This window comes from Schistocerca serialis, chromosome 2 (genome assembly GCF_023864345.2).
Source record: "Schistocerca serialis cubense isolate TAMUIC-IGC-003099 chromosome 2, iqSchSeri2.2, whole genome shotgun sequence".
Lineage (NCBI taxonomy): Eukaryota > Metazoa > Arthropoda > Insecta > Orthoptera > Acrididae > Schistocerca > Schistocerca serialis.
This window is the reverse complement of record NC_064639.1, coordinates 864,841,263-864,859,885: the sequence shown is the minus strand read 5'-3', so window position 1 is coordinate 864,859,885 and position 18,623 is coordinate 864,841,263. Positions and strand designations below refer to the sequence as shown.

General features: G+C 45.6%; 1 protein-coding gene and 1 non-coding gene across 2 annotated transcripts in view; one reads left to right on the top strand and one right to left on the bottom strand.

The window, feature by feature from the left end:
• Positions 1–1,068: 1,068 nt before the first annotated feature.
• Positions 1,069–18,623, bottom strand: part of LOC126458173 (uncharacterized) — a 72,557-nt gene continuing 55,002 nt past the window's right edge. Inside the window, exon 3 of the mRNA XM_050095043.1 lies at positions 1,069–5,349. Within this exon, the coding sequence (XP_049951000.1) occupies positions 1,900–5,349 (3,450 nt within the window). The 3' untranslated portion in view covers positions 1,069–1,899. The remainder of the gene's footprint in view (positions 5,350–18,623) is intronic.
• Positions 18,226–18,300, top strand: Trnan-auu (transfer RNA asparagine (anticodon AUU)). The gene has a single exon. It is a non-coding gene; the product is annotated as a tRNA-Asn (tRNA).

Genomic DNA, 18,623 nt, shown 5'->3' with positions numbered 1-18,623 from the left:
TAAGACCTAATATTATATAGAAATCTACAAATATACTATAGCCCTTACATACTGCAGCCATGGGAACTGGAAAGACAAGGCTAATTACAACATGCACAGAGTATTTGAGCAGTCATTCTTTCCATGCACCATATACAAATGGAAAGGGAAGGGACTGTAATATGTCTTACAATAGGAAGGGCTTTGTGTCATTCAATTCACAGTGGCTTCCAGAATATGGATATGAATGGAAGTGTAAGGGGGCAGAATCATAGAAATTAGCAGATGCTATGGATTTAATTACAGTGTTATGGAAAAATAGTAAATGATGTGGATACTTTTTGACTCGACACATCATATGAGATTTTATCTCACTGGAAAAAAAGAAGACATGGTTACAAATGCGATACTGACAAGACTTTTTCGACAAGGTTGTTAAAATGGAATGTAGGTCCAAAAGTTTTTGGCTAGGCTTTTTATCTGTGTTATCGAAAATTTTTTTAGTCATATGCTCAAAATAAACAAAAAGGCAAAAGATAACAGAAATAAACAAAATTATCTTCAGCCATGTTCCCACTGCTCCTGCTATATGCATTTTCTGTGTGTCCACACACACAAATCTTTCTGTAATCTGAGATTGGAACTTCAGAGTATTTGCCCAGCTCATGCCCAATTACCCACACTGGCAACACATTCCCATACTGGATGAAAGGAGGAGCCTTACAAATAGTTCATAAAAATAATATGCACAAAATGGTTGAAGGTAGATCAAAATTTGGACAAGAAAGGCTCATGTGACCCCAGCCACCCATTTTTAAATTTTTTATAAAAAGGCTTGTTTACTTACTTTTTTCTGTTCTCTGGGCTAGTGCAGTGTGAAGGAGCCACTTGTCAATATAGAACACTACATTGTCCCTTATAAATTAACAGAAGTAGGTTCAACATTAAAATACGCAATATAGGTAAGATACACTATTACGTTATAGCATATAGTTTTTTTTAACTCTTATAAAGAAATTAGTGTTCCATTCATCCTATAACCAACAGAGATTCACTCTGTACATATTTCTCCATGTATAAGAGGCCATATAAAAAAACTTGAATCATTTATTATATGATTTCAAAAAAAGCGTTACAAAAATTATGGTATTTCTACATACAATACAGAACAAAACAGGGATATGGACAATATTTCATAGATCATCATCCCCTCCATACATCAACAATTGACAAGCACACACACTTTTCAGATAATTATAGTGACATTCCTGCATGTCTGTGAACTAGGAAAAAAAACACATTCTTTCACAGCCATTTTCAGCCCAGTATATCAACAAATTAAAAATAAAAAGAATCCAGAGAAGGTGTAAGATGAGTGACTGCTTTCCAAAATCGACAGAAATGTTAGGATAAAGCATTAGCTGTTGACTAGTTGAAAAGCTGTGCAGTTGACAATTGAACAGGACACAAGTTTAGGTCATTCCTCTGCTGGTGCTTGTCAGGAATCATGACACACAAAAGAGCAGACAACTCAAGGCCAAGAAGACAGGTGCAGGTAGCTAGTACCCCTTCAAATCCAACAACACGTCCACACAAGGGTGAGACGGCGAGAGGTAGGAGAGATATTTTTCTACTACTGGATCTGCACTTACACCACCTGTATAACAGCCTTCGATAATACTGAAGCAGAAGTGGCTTATGATGGTAAAATATAAGGAACAGTGGCTGCACTTCCATTCTGTGACTAACAGTCCAGACCATTACACAAACCCTATGGAAGATTGCCTCCTTGTCCCCGTAACACTGGGTGGTATTGCAGCTCCTGGTAATCTTTGGTCACTGCTTCCTGTGTGCTGTTTCCTCCCTGCCATGCTCTTCACTGCACTTCTGGTCACTCTGCCTATTGTTTGGACCCTCCGGTCACTGTTGTTGCAGCAAATGAGCCAGATTTGGCATTTTGTTCTGCAATTGCCATTTGTCGTCATCGGAGATACATTCCTGATGCTGCGGATGAACTATTACTCTTTGGCTCTCCTGTTCTAGTCCACTGTTAGTGGAAGGAACCTTTTTACCGGGGTCATCTTTAAGATGTTCTTGCTTACAATCACTATTATTTTTGACCAGTGTCTGAAGTACTGATTTGTTACTCAATCCTCGTTCACCATTCGCACTCTCCAAATGCTGGCTTTCCAGGTGCTGGAAATCAATCTCTTCTTTTTTTATCTCCAGCTTCTGATCGCTATCCTCTGAATAGACCTGTTTCATCTTTTCTTCAGAAGTGAGATTCTGTAGCAATTGCTGGCAATCACCATCCAGAAGAATTTCCTGCAGGAGACAGTTTTTATTTGATTCTCGCCTGCTGTCTGCATCCTCCAGTTTATCAGTTGCTGGAACTGCCTGATAATTTGCCGTCAGCTGCTCCACCCTGCAGTTGGATTCTTGCTGTCCTCTACCTTCCAGATGCAGACCCAACTCACGCGTCGCCTCTGCGAGTTTTATCCTTTTCTGCACGTGGGTGGCCTCGAGGTCTCCCGAAGACTGATCTCGAGCCTCTGTCGACGTCTGGCCATGCCTCTGCCTCTCAGCCAGCTCGTGGTCCGACAGCTCCTGCCGATCCCCAAAGATACGGCCGCAGCACGAGCAGAGCAGCAGCCGCTGCAGCTCGACTCTGGCCATGCGCATCAGTGTGGACTCGTCGACACTGGGTGACTCACACTGAGCATAGGCGTGGTCATTGCGGATGCGCTGGTAAACACATTCATTTAGTGTGTGCAGCTCTAGCAGCACCCTCGAGCAGAAATCCTTGTGGCAGAGCTTGCAGCTCAGACCGGACGAGTCTGCCACACTGGTGACGCTGTCGTCATCGGTAAGGGAGTCCACAACTGTCTGGGAGTAGCCGCTGGGCCAGCCGCGCCACTCCACGCGGTCTTCGCCCGGAGAGGACTCTGTGCCAAATGGCGCCGTTACTCCTCCGCCTCCACCACTTCCCTCTAGTCGCTCAGGTATGGCCCGTGTTGATTTCGCTTCCCTGTTCAGTTCACCCGCTTCAGCTACGACAGAAGTGCGTGCCCTGCAGACTTTCCAGTGATTGTGGAGCTTTCTGCGGAACTTGAAAGCCTTGCGGCAGAGAGGGCACGTGAAGAAGGTGGGTGAACGGTGGGGCGGGGTGCTATACTGGTAGGCAGCAATTGCACCGCATTTCACTTCGTGGGTACGCAGGCACTCGCGGTACTTGAAGGCCTTGTCGCAATACCGGCACATGCAGACATCCATTTCTTTGGCATTAGCAGCTGATGGTAGACACGACGGGCTGTCCACATTCTTCCTCTTCCGTTCTGACTGTGACAGCCCTGGAAATATTACTTCCCGTTCGTCCGTCGATCCGCCACGTAACTGTGCACCGTCACAGGCAGTCGATCCTAACTGCTGCTCTCGTCTTTCTGGCACAACAGACACAGCTGCACGACCGACTGTACCAGAGTCGCACGTACGGTCTGTAGCCTGGGGACAGTGACGCTCGTGCATGACACAAGAACAACGTCTGAGGAAGACTCGAGAGCAATACGAACACTTGTACCACCTTCCTGCGATAGTCATGTGAAAATTGCGCGAGCAATATTCCTCGTGCAACTTCCGGCCGTGCTTGGTCTTACACCACTTGTGGCAACGATTGCAACGATTGAGTGAGCCCTGCCTCTTGTCCCCAGACGCAGTGCTGCCAGAAGGACTGAAGCTCTCGTCCTTATCGTTGTCACCACTGCTGCCTGTATCACCAGGTGGTGCTGGTGCCTCCGCCACCTCTGGTGCTGATGGCTCCACCACCTCCACAGCCGCCTCCGTAGCGTCCTGCGTGTCCGCCTCCGCAGCCACCTGCGTGTTCGCCTCCGCAGTCACCTGCGGGCCCGCCTCCGCAGCCAGCTGCGGGCCCGCCTCGCCACGTGGCGGCACCTTACGTCGGCAGTGGAACTCGTGGGTGAGCAGCGACCGCCACTTGAGGTGGCCCTTGCCGCAGTAGCGGCACTTGACAGCATCTCTCCCACCGGCCTGCAACGCAGCGTCCGCTTTCGGCCCATCCAGCCATCCGGAGGCCTCGGCGCACGAGAGTTCGTGGGAGAGGCGGTGCGACCGCGAGAGGTAGCGCGCGTGGCAGTAGCGGCACTGGTTGGCGGCCAGGTTGTGACGCGTCGGGAGGGGGCGGCGCCGGCAATAGTGCTCGTGCCCGTTGCGGCCCGCCAACGTCTTGAACCGCTTGCCACAGTAGGAGCACTGCCTCTCGCCGGCGCCCTCACAGGGAGGGCTGGAGACCGTCTGTGGCGTCGTCGTTGACGGCCGGTAGCCGAAACGGGGGCCGCACTGGGCCTCGTGGAGGCGGCGCAACGGCACACGCGGGAAGTACCTACGGCAGAAGCGGCACTGGTTGCAGTACTTGGGCGTCGGCGGCAGTCTGCGCAGCGCTGTGCTCTGGGACTGCGGCTCTGCGGCACCGGGCGCGACCGGCGGCAGCTCGCCACTCTGGATCTGGCGCTCGCGGCGGAAGCAGTGGTACTCGTGGATGCCGCGGCCAGCTTTAGACAGGAAGAGCGCCGAGCAGGAGCGGCAGCGTTTGCCGGAGCCGCGGCCGCTAGCCAGCTCTGGCGCCGCGTAGCCGTGCAGAGGGGCACACTCCCTCTCATGGACGCGGCAGACGCTCGTCTTCTGGAACCACTTGGTGCAGAAGCGGCACCTGTTGGAGTACTTGCCCGGCGGCGGCGGCGGCCGCAGCGGCACCGCCGCCGCCGTTTCCTCCTCCACCTCCTCCTGCTGCTGCTGCTGCTGCTGGTGGCCGTCTGCGCCGCTGCGGCGCGGGCAGCTGCGCTCGTGCTCCTGGCAGGTTTGCGGGTCGGGGTGCCACTTGGCGCAGTACCTGCAGATGCTGCCGCCGCCCTCCCTACTGAGGTCGGAACAGCGACCCTCCGCCCTTTCCTCCCCCTCCTGCTGCTGCTGCTCGGGCGAGTTCCTTTCTGTCGAGCTGCCTGACTCCGATGCAGAGTACGTCGCTTCAGACGCGACAGACGGCGACCGCGGCGGAGTCAGCTGCAGGCAGCTACCGTTCCCCGAGACCACCTCCTCCCCCCTGCCCTTTTCCTTCTGCTGCTGTTGCTGCTGCTCCGTCGCCGTGGTGCCCTCTGCCGTCCTGTCCTGTGCCACGGCCACCACCTCTATTTCCACTTCGGCATCCTCGAATTGCTCGTCGTCCACGCCCTCTACCGCCGCCTCATCGCCGTCGTCGTCGTCAATAGGCTCTTCTTTGATGTCTATCGTCTCCACAGGACCCTGCGCGTCCTTGTGGCTATTTGAGACGGCGCAGTGCAGAGCCGTACCCGGAAGTCCCTGCCGAACAGAAAGAAGGAATTGCTTTCATTCTTCTTCCGTAAATCGGTACACATACTGGTTAAGGATGTTGATGATGAATATAACGACGACGACTATTTCAGACATCGTGGTATTCATCGCCCCCACTCACTCACTGCCTCAGTGCCAGGTTACAGATCCACAGGTCTGGGCTTCAATCCCCATTCAGTCCTAGAATTTTTATTCGTCACTTACCACTTCTTTCTCTTCTGGTAATGTTCGTAAACATGAAAAAACACCGTGTGGCCGCCAGTATTTTATTTCGCTAGAAGCTCGCCTTGATGCAGCTTGATACACGTGAAGTAGCATATGGTACAAAAGTGGAGTGAGGTACAAGCGACAGGTGGTACAGTACGTACAAGCCCATGGGATAGTCTGCCTAATTGTACTGAACTTACTTCTGATTGGTCGGCACGTTTGGGTGCTAGGCGCCAAAACGCCCAACTTCTCTAATTAACTATTCTATACCTTTCATTGCATTTAACCCAGTTTTTACTACAACAATCTCTCATGGTCACTCTATGAGTCCATCGTTTCTTTTTATTAAATTTCACTGGTTTTGAGAAACATAAGAGAAACGATATTGTAACGAAAGTGCTTCAGACACCTTCGGGTCGCTTTGGTGTGCCTGGGAGACGAAGTACTTTGGCTGCGCTAGTCACACTTTTCCGGGTGTTCTGGAGGGTCGGACACGTATCTCAGTACCGCGCGTTACTTAGATGTGAACACGTAATAGCCACACTTGCCGGTGTTCTTCTGAGCCGGACATGTGTATTATACTTTGGAAGTTGGATGGAAAAGTTACCATACAATTAAGAAAGCTATGTCGAGTGTTGTAAAAGAATGTGTAAATGTGTGAATGTTTGAATAATAATGAGACGTGTCGCCTACCATCATTGTCAGTACCACAGATCTTGCCCTCTGTAGATACAGAGACTAATCTGGACAAGTTGCAGCCCGCAAAAGGCACAGTCACAGGTTCGAACTGACAGCGTTCCAGCCTCCGCCGACGAAGATCCCACGACCGACGAGCTGTCTTCTGCGCTGGAGACACAACTTTGGAAGACAACAGGTTGGTGGAAAGAACGGTCAGAGACTCTTATTCAATCTCTCCAGATATCTCTAGGTTCCAGAGCTGACTTCCAAAGGGATTCATAATTTATAACCGAGAAGCTCTATCCCCCACCCGTACAGCCGGCTAGGCTGAGGAAACCATGACACACCACACTGCATCGAACCGTGATTGTTATACACCGAAGAAAAAGTGACTTGCACTCGAGCATGTGAAGCGGCAATGTTGTCGTGTCACGTTTTCTGCAGCAGTAACAGTAATATAAACAAGTGGTACAGTGTTGTTTTGCTTCCTAGCACTGCTCGGTACATGTAGTTTGTAATCTTTGTGACTATCGCGTCATGTTGCAACTGCTGCCAGTCGCAACGTTCAAACAGTTGCTCGGTGGACGTGAGTGCAGTATTAAAGCATGTAGCGATGAATTACGATGAAGATTATGTGACTCGTCGAGATCGCGTAAAATTTTCACTTCGCGAAACGGTAGCAAAAACAAAAGATGATGTGACATGAGACATGGAATCAGATGTCTAGTAAATGCTCTAGATATCATTTGCCTTCTATTCAGTGAGTAACTCTAAAGAACACACATTATAAGAAACTACAGAAATGTAATGTTACACTTCCTCGAGTTTGAATGCGAATGACAATCGCTCAATTACTTTTCCTCTGTGGACATTTAGCATTAATAACTCACATAACCTGTTTTTCACTCACTACAGAATACAACCAAAGCTTTACTCTTCCTGCAGCAGTGAAGCATAGTTGAATTGTGCATGCAGTAGCAGGATAAACAAGAACTAATACAGCCTTTGTCATAACTGGAAAAAACTGTATGTTTACCAATAATATCAGTGATTGACAGACTTATAGATACTTGTGCTCTCGTACAAAAATCATACCACAGTGTTACTTCAGATAAGAAGTCACCAATATTATAATATTTTTTAGCAGATTTGGCTCAGGAAAAGCTTAGCTTTGCCAAGCTGTATGTTATCAGATACGTATGTCACAACGTACTAAATTTCTTGCGTAGTTTCGGTAAGAGAAATACTGCTACCCATTCAGTGTACATCCAGACATCAGGTACATGTTGAAAATTGTAGAGTGAACCTGAAGGTATACATCCTTCTCTAAGTTCGAATCATTTACAAATGAGTTCAGCTGAAGACTTGTGACGAGTTGTTTACTGTTTAAAAGCATCAGTCGCTGACTCCCGGCAAACCACGCCAGCTCTAAAAATGTGAATGAGTATTGTAACCACAGGATTAGCCTCATTTCGAGTTTGAATTTCTGGACGTGGCACTAGCGTTCTCTTGTTAAATATACGAGGAGCGTTCGATAACCAATGCAACACTTTTTTTCTCGGCCAGTTTCGGTAAAAAAAAAAAAAAGGAATTTGTTGTGGAGAATTGTGGACAGCTTCAGCCCCTGTAGTTTCATGAAGTTCCGATAGGTGGCGGCGTCATATGTAGCTTTCAAAATGCCGTCTGTAATTGAGGTGCTTTCAAGCAGAGCTGTCTTAATTTCTTTTGGAGAAAAACCACAGCATCGCAGATATTCAAAGACGCTTGCGGAATGTCTACGAAGACCTGGCTGAGAAACGCACGGTGTGTCGTTGAGCGAAGCGTCTGTCATCATCGCAACACGATCGCGCAAACCTATCCGATCTCCCACGTGCTAGTCGGCCGCTCACAGCTGTGACTCCTGCAATGTGTTCGTAACCACAAAAATCCCAACGAACTTCTCCTTCTTCGTGTCAACGCAAGGCCTCACCCAAGTCTGAGCACCCGATAGCAGCTCACAAAACTTCATTGGACTCTTCTTCCTAATCCATCTTAAAGCCCGGATGTTGCATCTTCGACTTCCAATTGTTTTGCCCACTGAAGGATGCACTCCGCAGGAAACTGTACGTGGACGATGGGGGGCGATTATTGTTGCAGCAAGATGGGGGGGGGGGGGGCGATTATTGTTGCAGCAAGACTTTTCCTCCGATGTCGACCAATAGTGGTACTACGCGGGCATACAGGCCCTCCCAGAGAGGTGGCGAAAGGCCGTCGCACTGAACGGAGATGTCGAAAAATTGGGTCGGCTGGACTAATTTATAACCTCAATTATCAGAACAAACTGTATAACATTTCCAGTGTTGAGATGGCCGTATGGCCAAGTTCTGGACGCCAATAAATATAGAAAACCGGCGATACGTTCACGTGGAGGTCTTCTCCTGCGGAAGACGATAAAGCTGCTGGGAAAGCGATGATTAAGACACAGCGCAGTCGCACACGGTACCGCACGTGGCTTTCTGTGTATCCAAACAATGCTCCACACGTGCTGTGTTTAGCTATTGTTGAGACTGTGACGGGAAAACTGATATCCCAAAAGCCTCGCAGCAACTTGACAACACTACTCCGCAGAAACCCATAAACGAAATACCTTAGAAACAGGAAAGCTTCTGGACTGGATGGTATATTTCTAGAGACCATTAAACAACTAGGAAAGAAAGTACGACAGTGGCTACTACAATTTTACAATGCAATACTGGACAGCGGAAAAATTCCTCGGCAGTTTAAAACTGCAAAAACTACTATTTCCAAGCCAGGTAAATCTAAAGAAGATCCAGTGACCTATTGTCCAATGGCACTACAAAGCATTTGTTATATTGCTACTGGAAAGATTTCTGTGTAATCGACTACGTCCAATAATTGCGGCCACAACCCTCCTTCCCTACATCAAGCATGATCTCGTGCTAATCGAGGCTGCTGAGAGCAACCTTCAAAGAGAAAAAAGAATCCGCAGTTGCATTTATTGACCTCACAGCATCGTAGACACCTTGTGGCTGGACAGATCACTGTATACACTAAATCAAACCGTGTCCAGCTCCAAGATCACAGAACTAGCAGAAAACATGCTTAAAACCGTTCTTTCAAATTAACATTGGAGACACCGCGAGTAAATCCTATACATACAGACTGGTGTCCCATAGGGTTCCGCTTTTATTTAAATTTTACATCGGCGACAGAGACACCACAGATTCTGTAAAGCTTAGCTACATCGACGACTTAGCGATTGCAACTCAAAACAACACATTCGAAGAAGGTAAACAAACACTCACTAACGAGCCAGAGAAGCTCGATCAGCATTACAAAAAGCGGAGGCTATGCCCGAACCCTAATAAAACAAACCCAGCTCATTCCACCAAGCCAACTGACTGGAAAACAGAGAATTGAGTGTAATCTCCGGCAACAAAAAAATTACGACATTGTCGACACTCCACATATCTGGGTGTGGCTCTCAACAGAGCATCGACATGTAGGAGAAACCTAGAACTAACAGGACAGAAGCTAAAATCGAGAAATAGTATCTTAGGGAACCTCGTTGGTGCTAGCTGAGGATCTAATGCAAACATGTTAAGAACTACAGCTGAAGCATTTGTGTAACCAGTCGCCGAAAACGTTTTCCTGTTGGGAGAAGATGATGTCACGTCAACAAAATAGACTTCCATCTACAGGGTGACGGTTACTGAACTATAGGAAATTAAATCGTCATAACTTCTGAACGGTTTACGTTAGGGCGTTCAAACTGCACGTTTGGCCGCGGGGCAGGATGGGAAATACTATGCGCATACGCAAGCGCCTTGTTGCTGTCGGCCATTTGCACCTGAAAATGTCGCGGTACAGAAAACCTGCATCTCTTCCTATACAAAATTCAAACCCGTCAACCATACTATTGACCACAGAATTGACAAACAGGACTAATGTGAATATGGTTTGGTTTAGCGACGAAGCCCACTTTCATTTGGATGGGTTCGTCAATAAGCAAGATTGGCGCATTTGGGGGATAGAGAATCCGCATTTCACGACCGAGAAGTCTTCCGACCCTCAACGGGTGACCGTGTGGTGTGCAATGTCCAGTCACGGAATAATCGGTGCGACATTACTTGATGGCACAGCCACTACTGAATGGTATGTGAACGTTTTGGAGATGATTTCATCCCCATTACCCAAAGTGAGCCCGATTTCGACAAGATGAGGTTTATGCAAGACGGAGCAGGAGAGTGTTTGATGTCCTGGAGGAGCACTTTGGGGAGTTAACTCTGGCTCGGGGGTACCCAGAGGCCAGTGGCAAGGGCCCCGATTGCCGCCATATTCTCCGTATCTCAACACATGCGACTCCTTTTTGTGGGGCTATATTAAATTTATTAAATTACCCCAAAACCACTGCTGAGCTGAAAACAGCCATTCAGGAGGCCCTCGACAGCATCGATGTTCCGATACTTCAGCGGGTCATGCAGAATTTCGCTATTCATCTGCGACAGATCATCGCCAATGACGGAGGCATATCGAACATGTCACAACCTAAATCCGAATATCTATAGTGACGTTTATATGTTGAATTAAGTGCGTGCACGCCGTTTTACTTTTTTTTCATATGGTTTAATAATCGTCACCCTGTAAATGATGAGATGAGTATCGTGACAGGACTCGTAAATCTGCACCGACACCACGGCTGACAATACTAGCCAATTCTGGCCCACCAAATCTCCGAAGACGACAACAAGCAGTAACACATGAATGGATGAAACTCAAAATGATTCACATTTTAAGAGATGAATGGAGAAAACAATGGACGTCCCTCCAGGGTCATTAAGACTACTAGGCAACATAGATGCGACCATCCAACTCCCAGGTGCGAACCAACCAAGAAAAAAATGGCGGCCCCTCAACCGTATCTGACCTGGCAACGCCGTGACGAAACAACGCTACAAAAGTGGGAAATTTCCGATGATGGCCAATGCGACTGCGGAACGTGGGAACACACTGTCACACATTGTCCACGACTGCCCAGTAAGACAATTGATGGGTACCTGAAAGACTTTGTAGACGCAACACCTGCAACAATTAACTGGTTGGAGTCTTTGGATATCCAACTATGACGAAAAATGGAGCCCTCAAGTTCCTTTTATTTACTACCGGCTCTCCAGGTTTCTTTATTAGCTACACATCTGTATATATCGATCAACAGAAGTATCTGCTTGTACTGATCCGTACCATTTTATCTTATATCGACTTCACCGTATGTACTTTTAAAATATAATTCAAGCCACACAATAAATAAATAAATAAATAAATAAATAAATAAATAATCGTACAGGAATTTCATGAACATTATTATAACGAACGGAGACTTTTCGGTGACAGAATCCCTGATGTTCTTGATGCTGACTATGTTTCGTTAATGATGAGCGATGTCGCTCTGTTTTACTTGCGCGGTTTTGTAAATAAGAAAAACTGCTGCTATTGTGCAGCAAACACCCAAAACGTATTGCATCATAAATCACTAAGGCGTCCGTGCGTGTGGAGTTTGCGAAGTGGGTATCGTTGGACATAATAATAATAATAATAATAATAATAAACGGCAGAAATGTGGTTCCAACAAGATGGGAGCCACAGTTCACACCGCTAATTCATCCAGGGCAGTTAGTTGTTCGAGAAACGATTGCTCAACACTTGCTCTCACGTTTCGGCTATCTCCACTGTGCTGCACGCTCGTCAGACATGTCGGTTTGGGACTTCGTCTTACTGGGTCATTTAAAATGTAAAATTTATTGCCGCAAACCTTGTTGTCACCGATCTGAATGTTGCAATACGACACGAACTTACTCTTATGTCACAGGACACTTTGACAAACAGATATGCTAGAAAGGGACTTTTAATGTGCGTGCACGAAAATGGGCGCCTGGTTTCCAATGTTATCTTTAAAAAACTGGAATTCTTAAATTGGGTAACTGACAGATTGTACTGGTGTAAATACTTCTGACATGCGATCAAAATAAATCTAATCACAGTAGTTTGAAATTAAGGCATTCTTTTTGCGCCACCCTCTACAAACTAGTTGCACCCCGAAAGCCTACTTACTAAGAGTGGCGAGCACCAACCAGGGGTAAGTGAAACGGAAGTACTAAGGAAATCGGCAACTTCAAATTGAGAGGGCTGAACTAATGGAGTAAATTACCATAGGAGTAAATTTTTCATTTACTCGCGAAGTTAATTTATTAACTCCATAACTGGTAGAGGGCACCACCAAAGAGAGTTATAGGCCCTTTGCTGTTCCTTATCTATATAAACGATTTGGGAGATAATATGAGGAGCCGTCTTAGGTTGTTTGCAGATGACGCTGTCGTTTATCGACGAATAAAGTCATCAGAAGATCAAAATAAATTGCAAAACGATTTAGGAAAGATATCTGAATGGTGCGAAAATAGGCAGTTGACCCTAAATAACGAAAAGCGTGAGGTCATCCACATGGGTGCTAAAAGGAATTCGTTGAACTTCGGTTACACGATAAATCAGTCCAATCTAAAGGCAGTAAATTCAACTAAATACCTAAGAATTACAATTACGAACAACTTGAATTGGAAGGAACACACAGAAAATGTTGTGGGGAAGGCCAAGCAAAGACTGCGTTTCATTGGAAGGACACTTACAAAATGTAACAGATCTAATAAGGAGACTTGTCCGTCCTCTTTTAGAATACTGCTGCGCGCTGTGGGACCCTTACCACATAGGACTGACGGAGTACATCGAAAAAGTTCAAAGAAGGGCAGCACGTTTTGTATTATCGCGAAATATGGGAGAGAGTGTTACTGAAATGATTCAGGATTTGGACTGGACACCATTAAAAGAAAGGAGTTTTCGTTGCGCCAGAATCTTCTTACTAAATTCCAACCACCAACTTTCTCCCCCGAATGCGAAAATATTTTGTTGACGCCGACCTACATAGGGAGAAACGATCACCACGATAAAATAAGGGAAATCAGAGCTCGTACGGAATGATATAGGTGTTCGTTCCTTCCGCGTGCTTTACGAGACTGGAATAATAGAGAACTGTGAAGGTGGTTCGACAAATCTTCTGCCAGGAAGTTAAATGTGATTTACAGAGTATCCATGTAGATGTAGAAGGCCACGACGTCAGTAATTTAGGAATTCGTTTCCAAGTGTTAAATATCGAATTCACTGGATTATATGTATGGAGATGGTGTAAGAGGTAGACATCCCAAGAATGAGGGTTTCAATGGGGAGAAGAGATCCATTTGCGATGTATCGCGAGACTGGTTTCAAGGTGCAGTTTGAGCTTCGTAAAGAATCTTTTCGGCAGCGTAATTTGTAACCGTCGTTTGTCTCCTAGTCTGGAACTTCTTTGTGCACCGCGAATCTTTCCCACTGGTACTTTAACGATCGTAGCACAGGATCTAATGTTCATCGTACTACTTCCATAAGAGCTTTTAACGGTATGATAAACAGATTAATTGGCTTAAAGCCACCATATATATTAAGGAACGAAAGGAATTTATCGAATTGATGGATTCCCAAATGTCACAGTGGCCATCGATTGTGTACATATACTTCGGTTTTCTGGAGCACAACTATACAGAAATCTCAAGAATTTCTTTTCTATTACCACACAAGTTATCTGTGAAGCCAATATGAACATTTTGAACGTGGTAAGCCGCTGGCAGGATTCCAGGCATAATGCATTTAGGACAACAGTAGAGTTGCTACAGAATTTGATAATGGAGAACATGATGGGTTGCTTGTTGAACAGAGTGGATATGGTCTCTCCAAACATCTGATGAATCTTGTGTTTCGACCCCACACAGGACCTGAAGGGAGCTACAACAGACCCCACATTGCTACCAGTGTCAGTGTTTGGAAGAAACGTTTCCAAATTCTCATAAAACAATGCGATATAAACAAAATACTGTGAAATGTTATTGTGGCTGATGCATTTCTGCACAACTTTAGAACAGAAGTTGTAGACGTGTTTCACCCTGATGTGGAGGTGAATGATATCGATCAGTATCCATTTCAGCCAGAAACAAATGCTGTCAAGTCTATTATACTTTTATTTTAATTATAATTGTACTTAATTTGCTATTAAAATAATACGTGTAAGGAATAAAATAAACAAAATAAAGTAATAAGTGTAAAGAATAACAGGGTAAAGAATTTTCCTTCTTAAATGAATGGGCAAGACACTGGATGTTCACTACTGGAGAGAAATGTGACCCACTTTATTTATGTATAATCTTATACTAATGTTTCTCCTTGTCTTTTTGCTTTTTTTATATGTTTTTGGAAATTTCATATTCATTTACAGAAACCTGAATTTCTCGAGGACATTGCCTGAAGAACTGGAACCGGAAGTCTGCTCCTTTTCGTTCTTGAACTTATTCGTAACTTCCATTTCAAGTTTATATTCTTCTTCCATGATTTCTCTTTGTCATTATATTCTTCTCGTATTAAACGCATTTGTAACAAATGAAACTTGTCTGCTCTTTACAACAACTACCTGCTCTTCACTACAACCGCATGATCTCCGCCGTTTCTCACTGGCGCATCTTCTGATAAGCTCACACCAGAGAATGCAAGCCGAGGGTCATGACTATGGGATAACGTTTCACCTTCAGCAGTTGCACTGCCGTCTTCAGAGAAGTTATCACTGATGTCGCTTGAAACGACCACATTATCTTCAGTTGTTTCACGGTAGTTTTACTCCAGCTATTGCCTCGGAAACTTTTGGGATCACGACAACCATTTGGCTTACATTGTCTATCTTCGTCTGAGCTACTCCACAGCAGATTTGGAACTGTTGTCGATTACATTTAGCTTTCATTCTTTTTGCTTTCGCTTTCATGTGTTTGAAAATTACTTTAAGCTGTTCCTGAGATTTTTGTGTGCGTGCTTCAGTTTTGTATTCAACGTGTATTTTTTCCCAAACATAATCTTTACCTCTTTTGACGACGTACCTTTTTCATTCAATAGTAGTTACCTACTCAAATTATTTCAGCAAACCGCACTTTTTCACTTTCTGGTATGTTTTTTCGAACCTTTCATAATACTGAAATTGTCCTTGGTTACCTTCATGTTGCTGTCAGCTCGCATCTCAAGCTGCACACGAACTGTATATGGCGCCACTCAAATTAACGCGATTCAGGCACCTATGATGGACAGTGGTACCTGTAGACGGCGCGGTTAAAGGTTGAACAATAGGTTCATCCAATGACTGCATTTCGTAATATACCGACTTCATCACTTGTACAAATTACACTAACACGGTAGATTATTACTGTCAGAAGGTGTGCATTAATGTCTGCCGACACTCAATAGTTTCCAAGAGAAAACGCAATGCACGTGCCAACAGTGTGCAAAAATGTCTTACTTCTTTAGAAAAATAGGGTGTTACAACTAGAAAGGTAAACAGAAATTGAGCTCTACGACAGTTAATGAAAGTAATTTTCTAAAGTAGTCACGACTAAAGGAGAAAGAGTTACTACTACAAGAGTAATTTATACTAGGTTGGTGCTCGCCACTCGAAGCTTCAACATATGTTCAGTGAAGAATCTAGAGATGTTCTTCAGCCAGCTGCATGTCGCTCCGGTAGGGATCTCCAAGACTAGGCTGGACCGGACTGGACTGGACTAGCGAGCGCACAGAAGCTTTTAAACAGTCATTATTGCTGCTGCATGCAGTACATAGAGGTTTGCACAGTAATACATACGGTGATTACGACCACCTGTTTAGTTGCTCGATGGTCGTACTCGTAACAATACAACTGCGATGCTGTGTGGCAGGGATTCAACGAAGTCTTGGTACGTGCCATCAGGTATCTACACACAGGTCGCGCAATTCCCTTAAATTAAAATTATGGTCCGATGGTTTGTGGACGTTTAGTTGATTGCGACAGCATGTTCCATGTCTGAGGTTAGTGTTATTTTGTAGGGAAACACATCAAGCTGTTTTACCTTAAAGATGTTGTGTGGCTTCCGTGGGTTGTCCTGCACAAATCTCATCGGAAGTCAATTTCTTCCCAAACTCGCTGTAGCACTGCAGGTTAACATGCTCAGTGGCGGCATAAACTCTTGCTCGACGTTCAGGTAGACAAGCCGTCACAGGAGGTACAAATACAATATCCTTAAAAAAAAAAAAAAGTGGTGTCCGGTCCCAGGAACGTGAGGGCCATGCAATTGGCACATCATGGCCAATCAATTGACCTGGAAGCGGTCAGCCAGGTAGTGGGATAGTGCACCATCTTGCATGAAGTAAACATTTCGTTCTTGGTCATCCTCATCGATCTGTGGTATTGTAACATATCCAGGTACACTATCCCATTGATGGTTCTCTTATAAGTGAAAAGTCGGCTCGTAAGAAAATATGATTTTGTCCACGAAATGTTCATCCTCATGTAATCGATTTAACATTTTCGCAAATAAGTTCTTGAGAGCAATTTTATCAGTATCTTATTGCTTGTACAATCGTCAATCTGTACGGTTTCAAATGCAAACGGTTTCTCAAGAAAAGTCAAAACAGTCGCATGTGAGATACAGAGTGCGTTCCATAAGTAATGCGACCAATTTTTTTTCTGACGCAACGGTACACCACAGCGGGTTGTAACCGGCTGGGCTAAGTGGAGGGGGGTGTTAGCTTCAAAACGCTCTTCGTCTCATTCGGCTGCGAGCTGCTGTAGAGTCAGAACGTGAGTTTCCGTCAACCCCGTTTTGAGTTTATGTAACACGGCACAATGGATCGTTCTGTAGAGCAACGGTACGCTATCAAATTTTGCGTTAAACTTTGACTGTCCGCCACCGAAACGTTTCCATTACTTCAGCATGCCCTTGGGACTGATTGCTTGTCCAAATCACAAGTTTCCCGATGGCACAAGTCGTTCATGGAGGGCCGAGAGGAGATCACCGACGAACCTCGCAGTGGACGGCCATCAACCGCACGAGTCGACGAAAATGTGACGCATGTGCGCGATTGTTTGAACTCTGACAGACGGCTGAGCGTTCAATTGATAGCACAAACTCTAGACATGTCAAAAACAACCGTTTTTCGCATTTTGACCAAAGACTTGAACATGAGAAAAGTGTATGCCAAACTAGTCTCAAAAGAGTTGACCAACGAACACAAGCACATGCGCTGACTTTTTTTGTTTCCTCGATTAAAAGGAGTCATGAATGAATAATATTTGGACACGACTGAAAGCATCCAGACGCATGTTACATCAGCGCTGAAGGACATTCCGGAAAATGTATTCCAGGCATGGAAACACCGCCTCCAGAAGTGTATCGGCGCAAGAGGGTGCTATTTTGAAAATTTTTGATTATTTGTACAAATATATTCGATAAATGACTTTTTATGAATTTGGTCGCATTACTTATGGAACGCACCTTGTATACAGTTCGCGAAATGCACGTCAGATCCATTTCGTAGGGCTGTTGACAAAAGTTGTCTCACTCGCTCAACGACATCGTCAGATGTGCTTGGACGACCTGACGATTTCCCATGTCTTACCGAGAACCCTATTTCTACAAAACATTTATGCCACTCAGAAATTGTAGGCCTGCTAGGACGATCCTTAGCGTACTTCGAACGGAAATTACGCTCAACTGTTGTCGCCGACTTCGATTCTTCAAGCCAAAACGCACAGCTAGCACGCTCGGTCCAGTGAAGGCAGCCATCTTTAATGCAACTGCCGCTAGCGCTCCTTACGGTGCGATTCAGCACTAGCGAACTACGCGAGACAAAACTTGATGTATTTCCCTACAAATTGACACTACAGTCACCTCTGTAGTTACTGTGAATTAGTTTATACGAATTTACAAAGTTGTAAAATCCTTTTTGAAAACACCCTGTATATCAGGGACCCAAGTGGTAGGTGGCGTTCGTTGGGAGTGTGGATCGGCCTTGAGGCGTGCCAAGATAGTCCGCGCAGTTGCGATAACGCTGTGCCCCGGATGGCACAGTGGTTAATGCGCCTGCTTATTAAGCAGGAGATCCCGGGTTCGAATCCCGGTCCGGTACACATTTTCCCTCTTCGCTGCTGAATCCGCGTAATGTCCCGCTGCAGCTGACAGCAGTGATCCCCTTCAATTTATACATAAATAAATACTCAAGTAGCTGACAGCTGTCGTGGTGCCTTCGACTACCATCACAGATCCCATTAAATTCCAAGTCAAAGGCCTCGCCGGCGTTTGAGTCCTTGGGGTTAGAACGCTCGCGCGGAGCCCGGGCGTTGAAGTCCAGCTGCTACTCGTGCGAGGTGGCCGCCGCTCGCGCACCAGCAGAGACAGGGTGTATACGCGGACAACGAAAAAAATTCCCGGATTTTTTCCGGATTTCCCGGT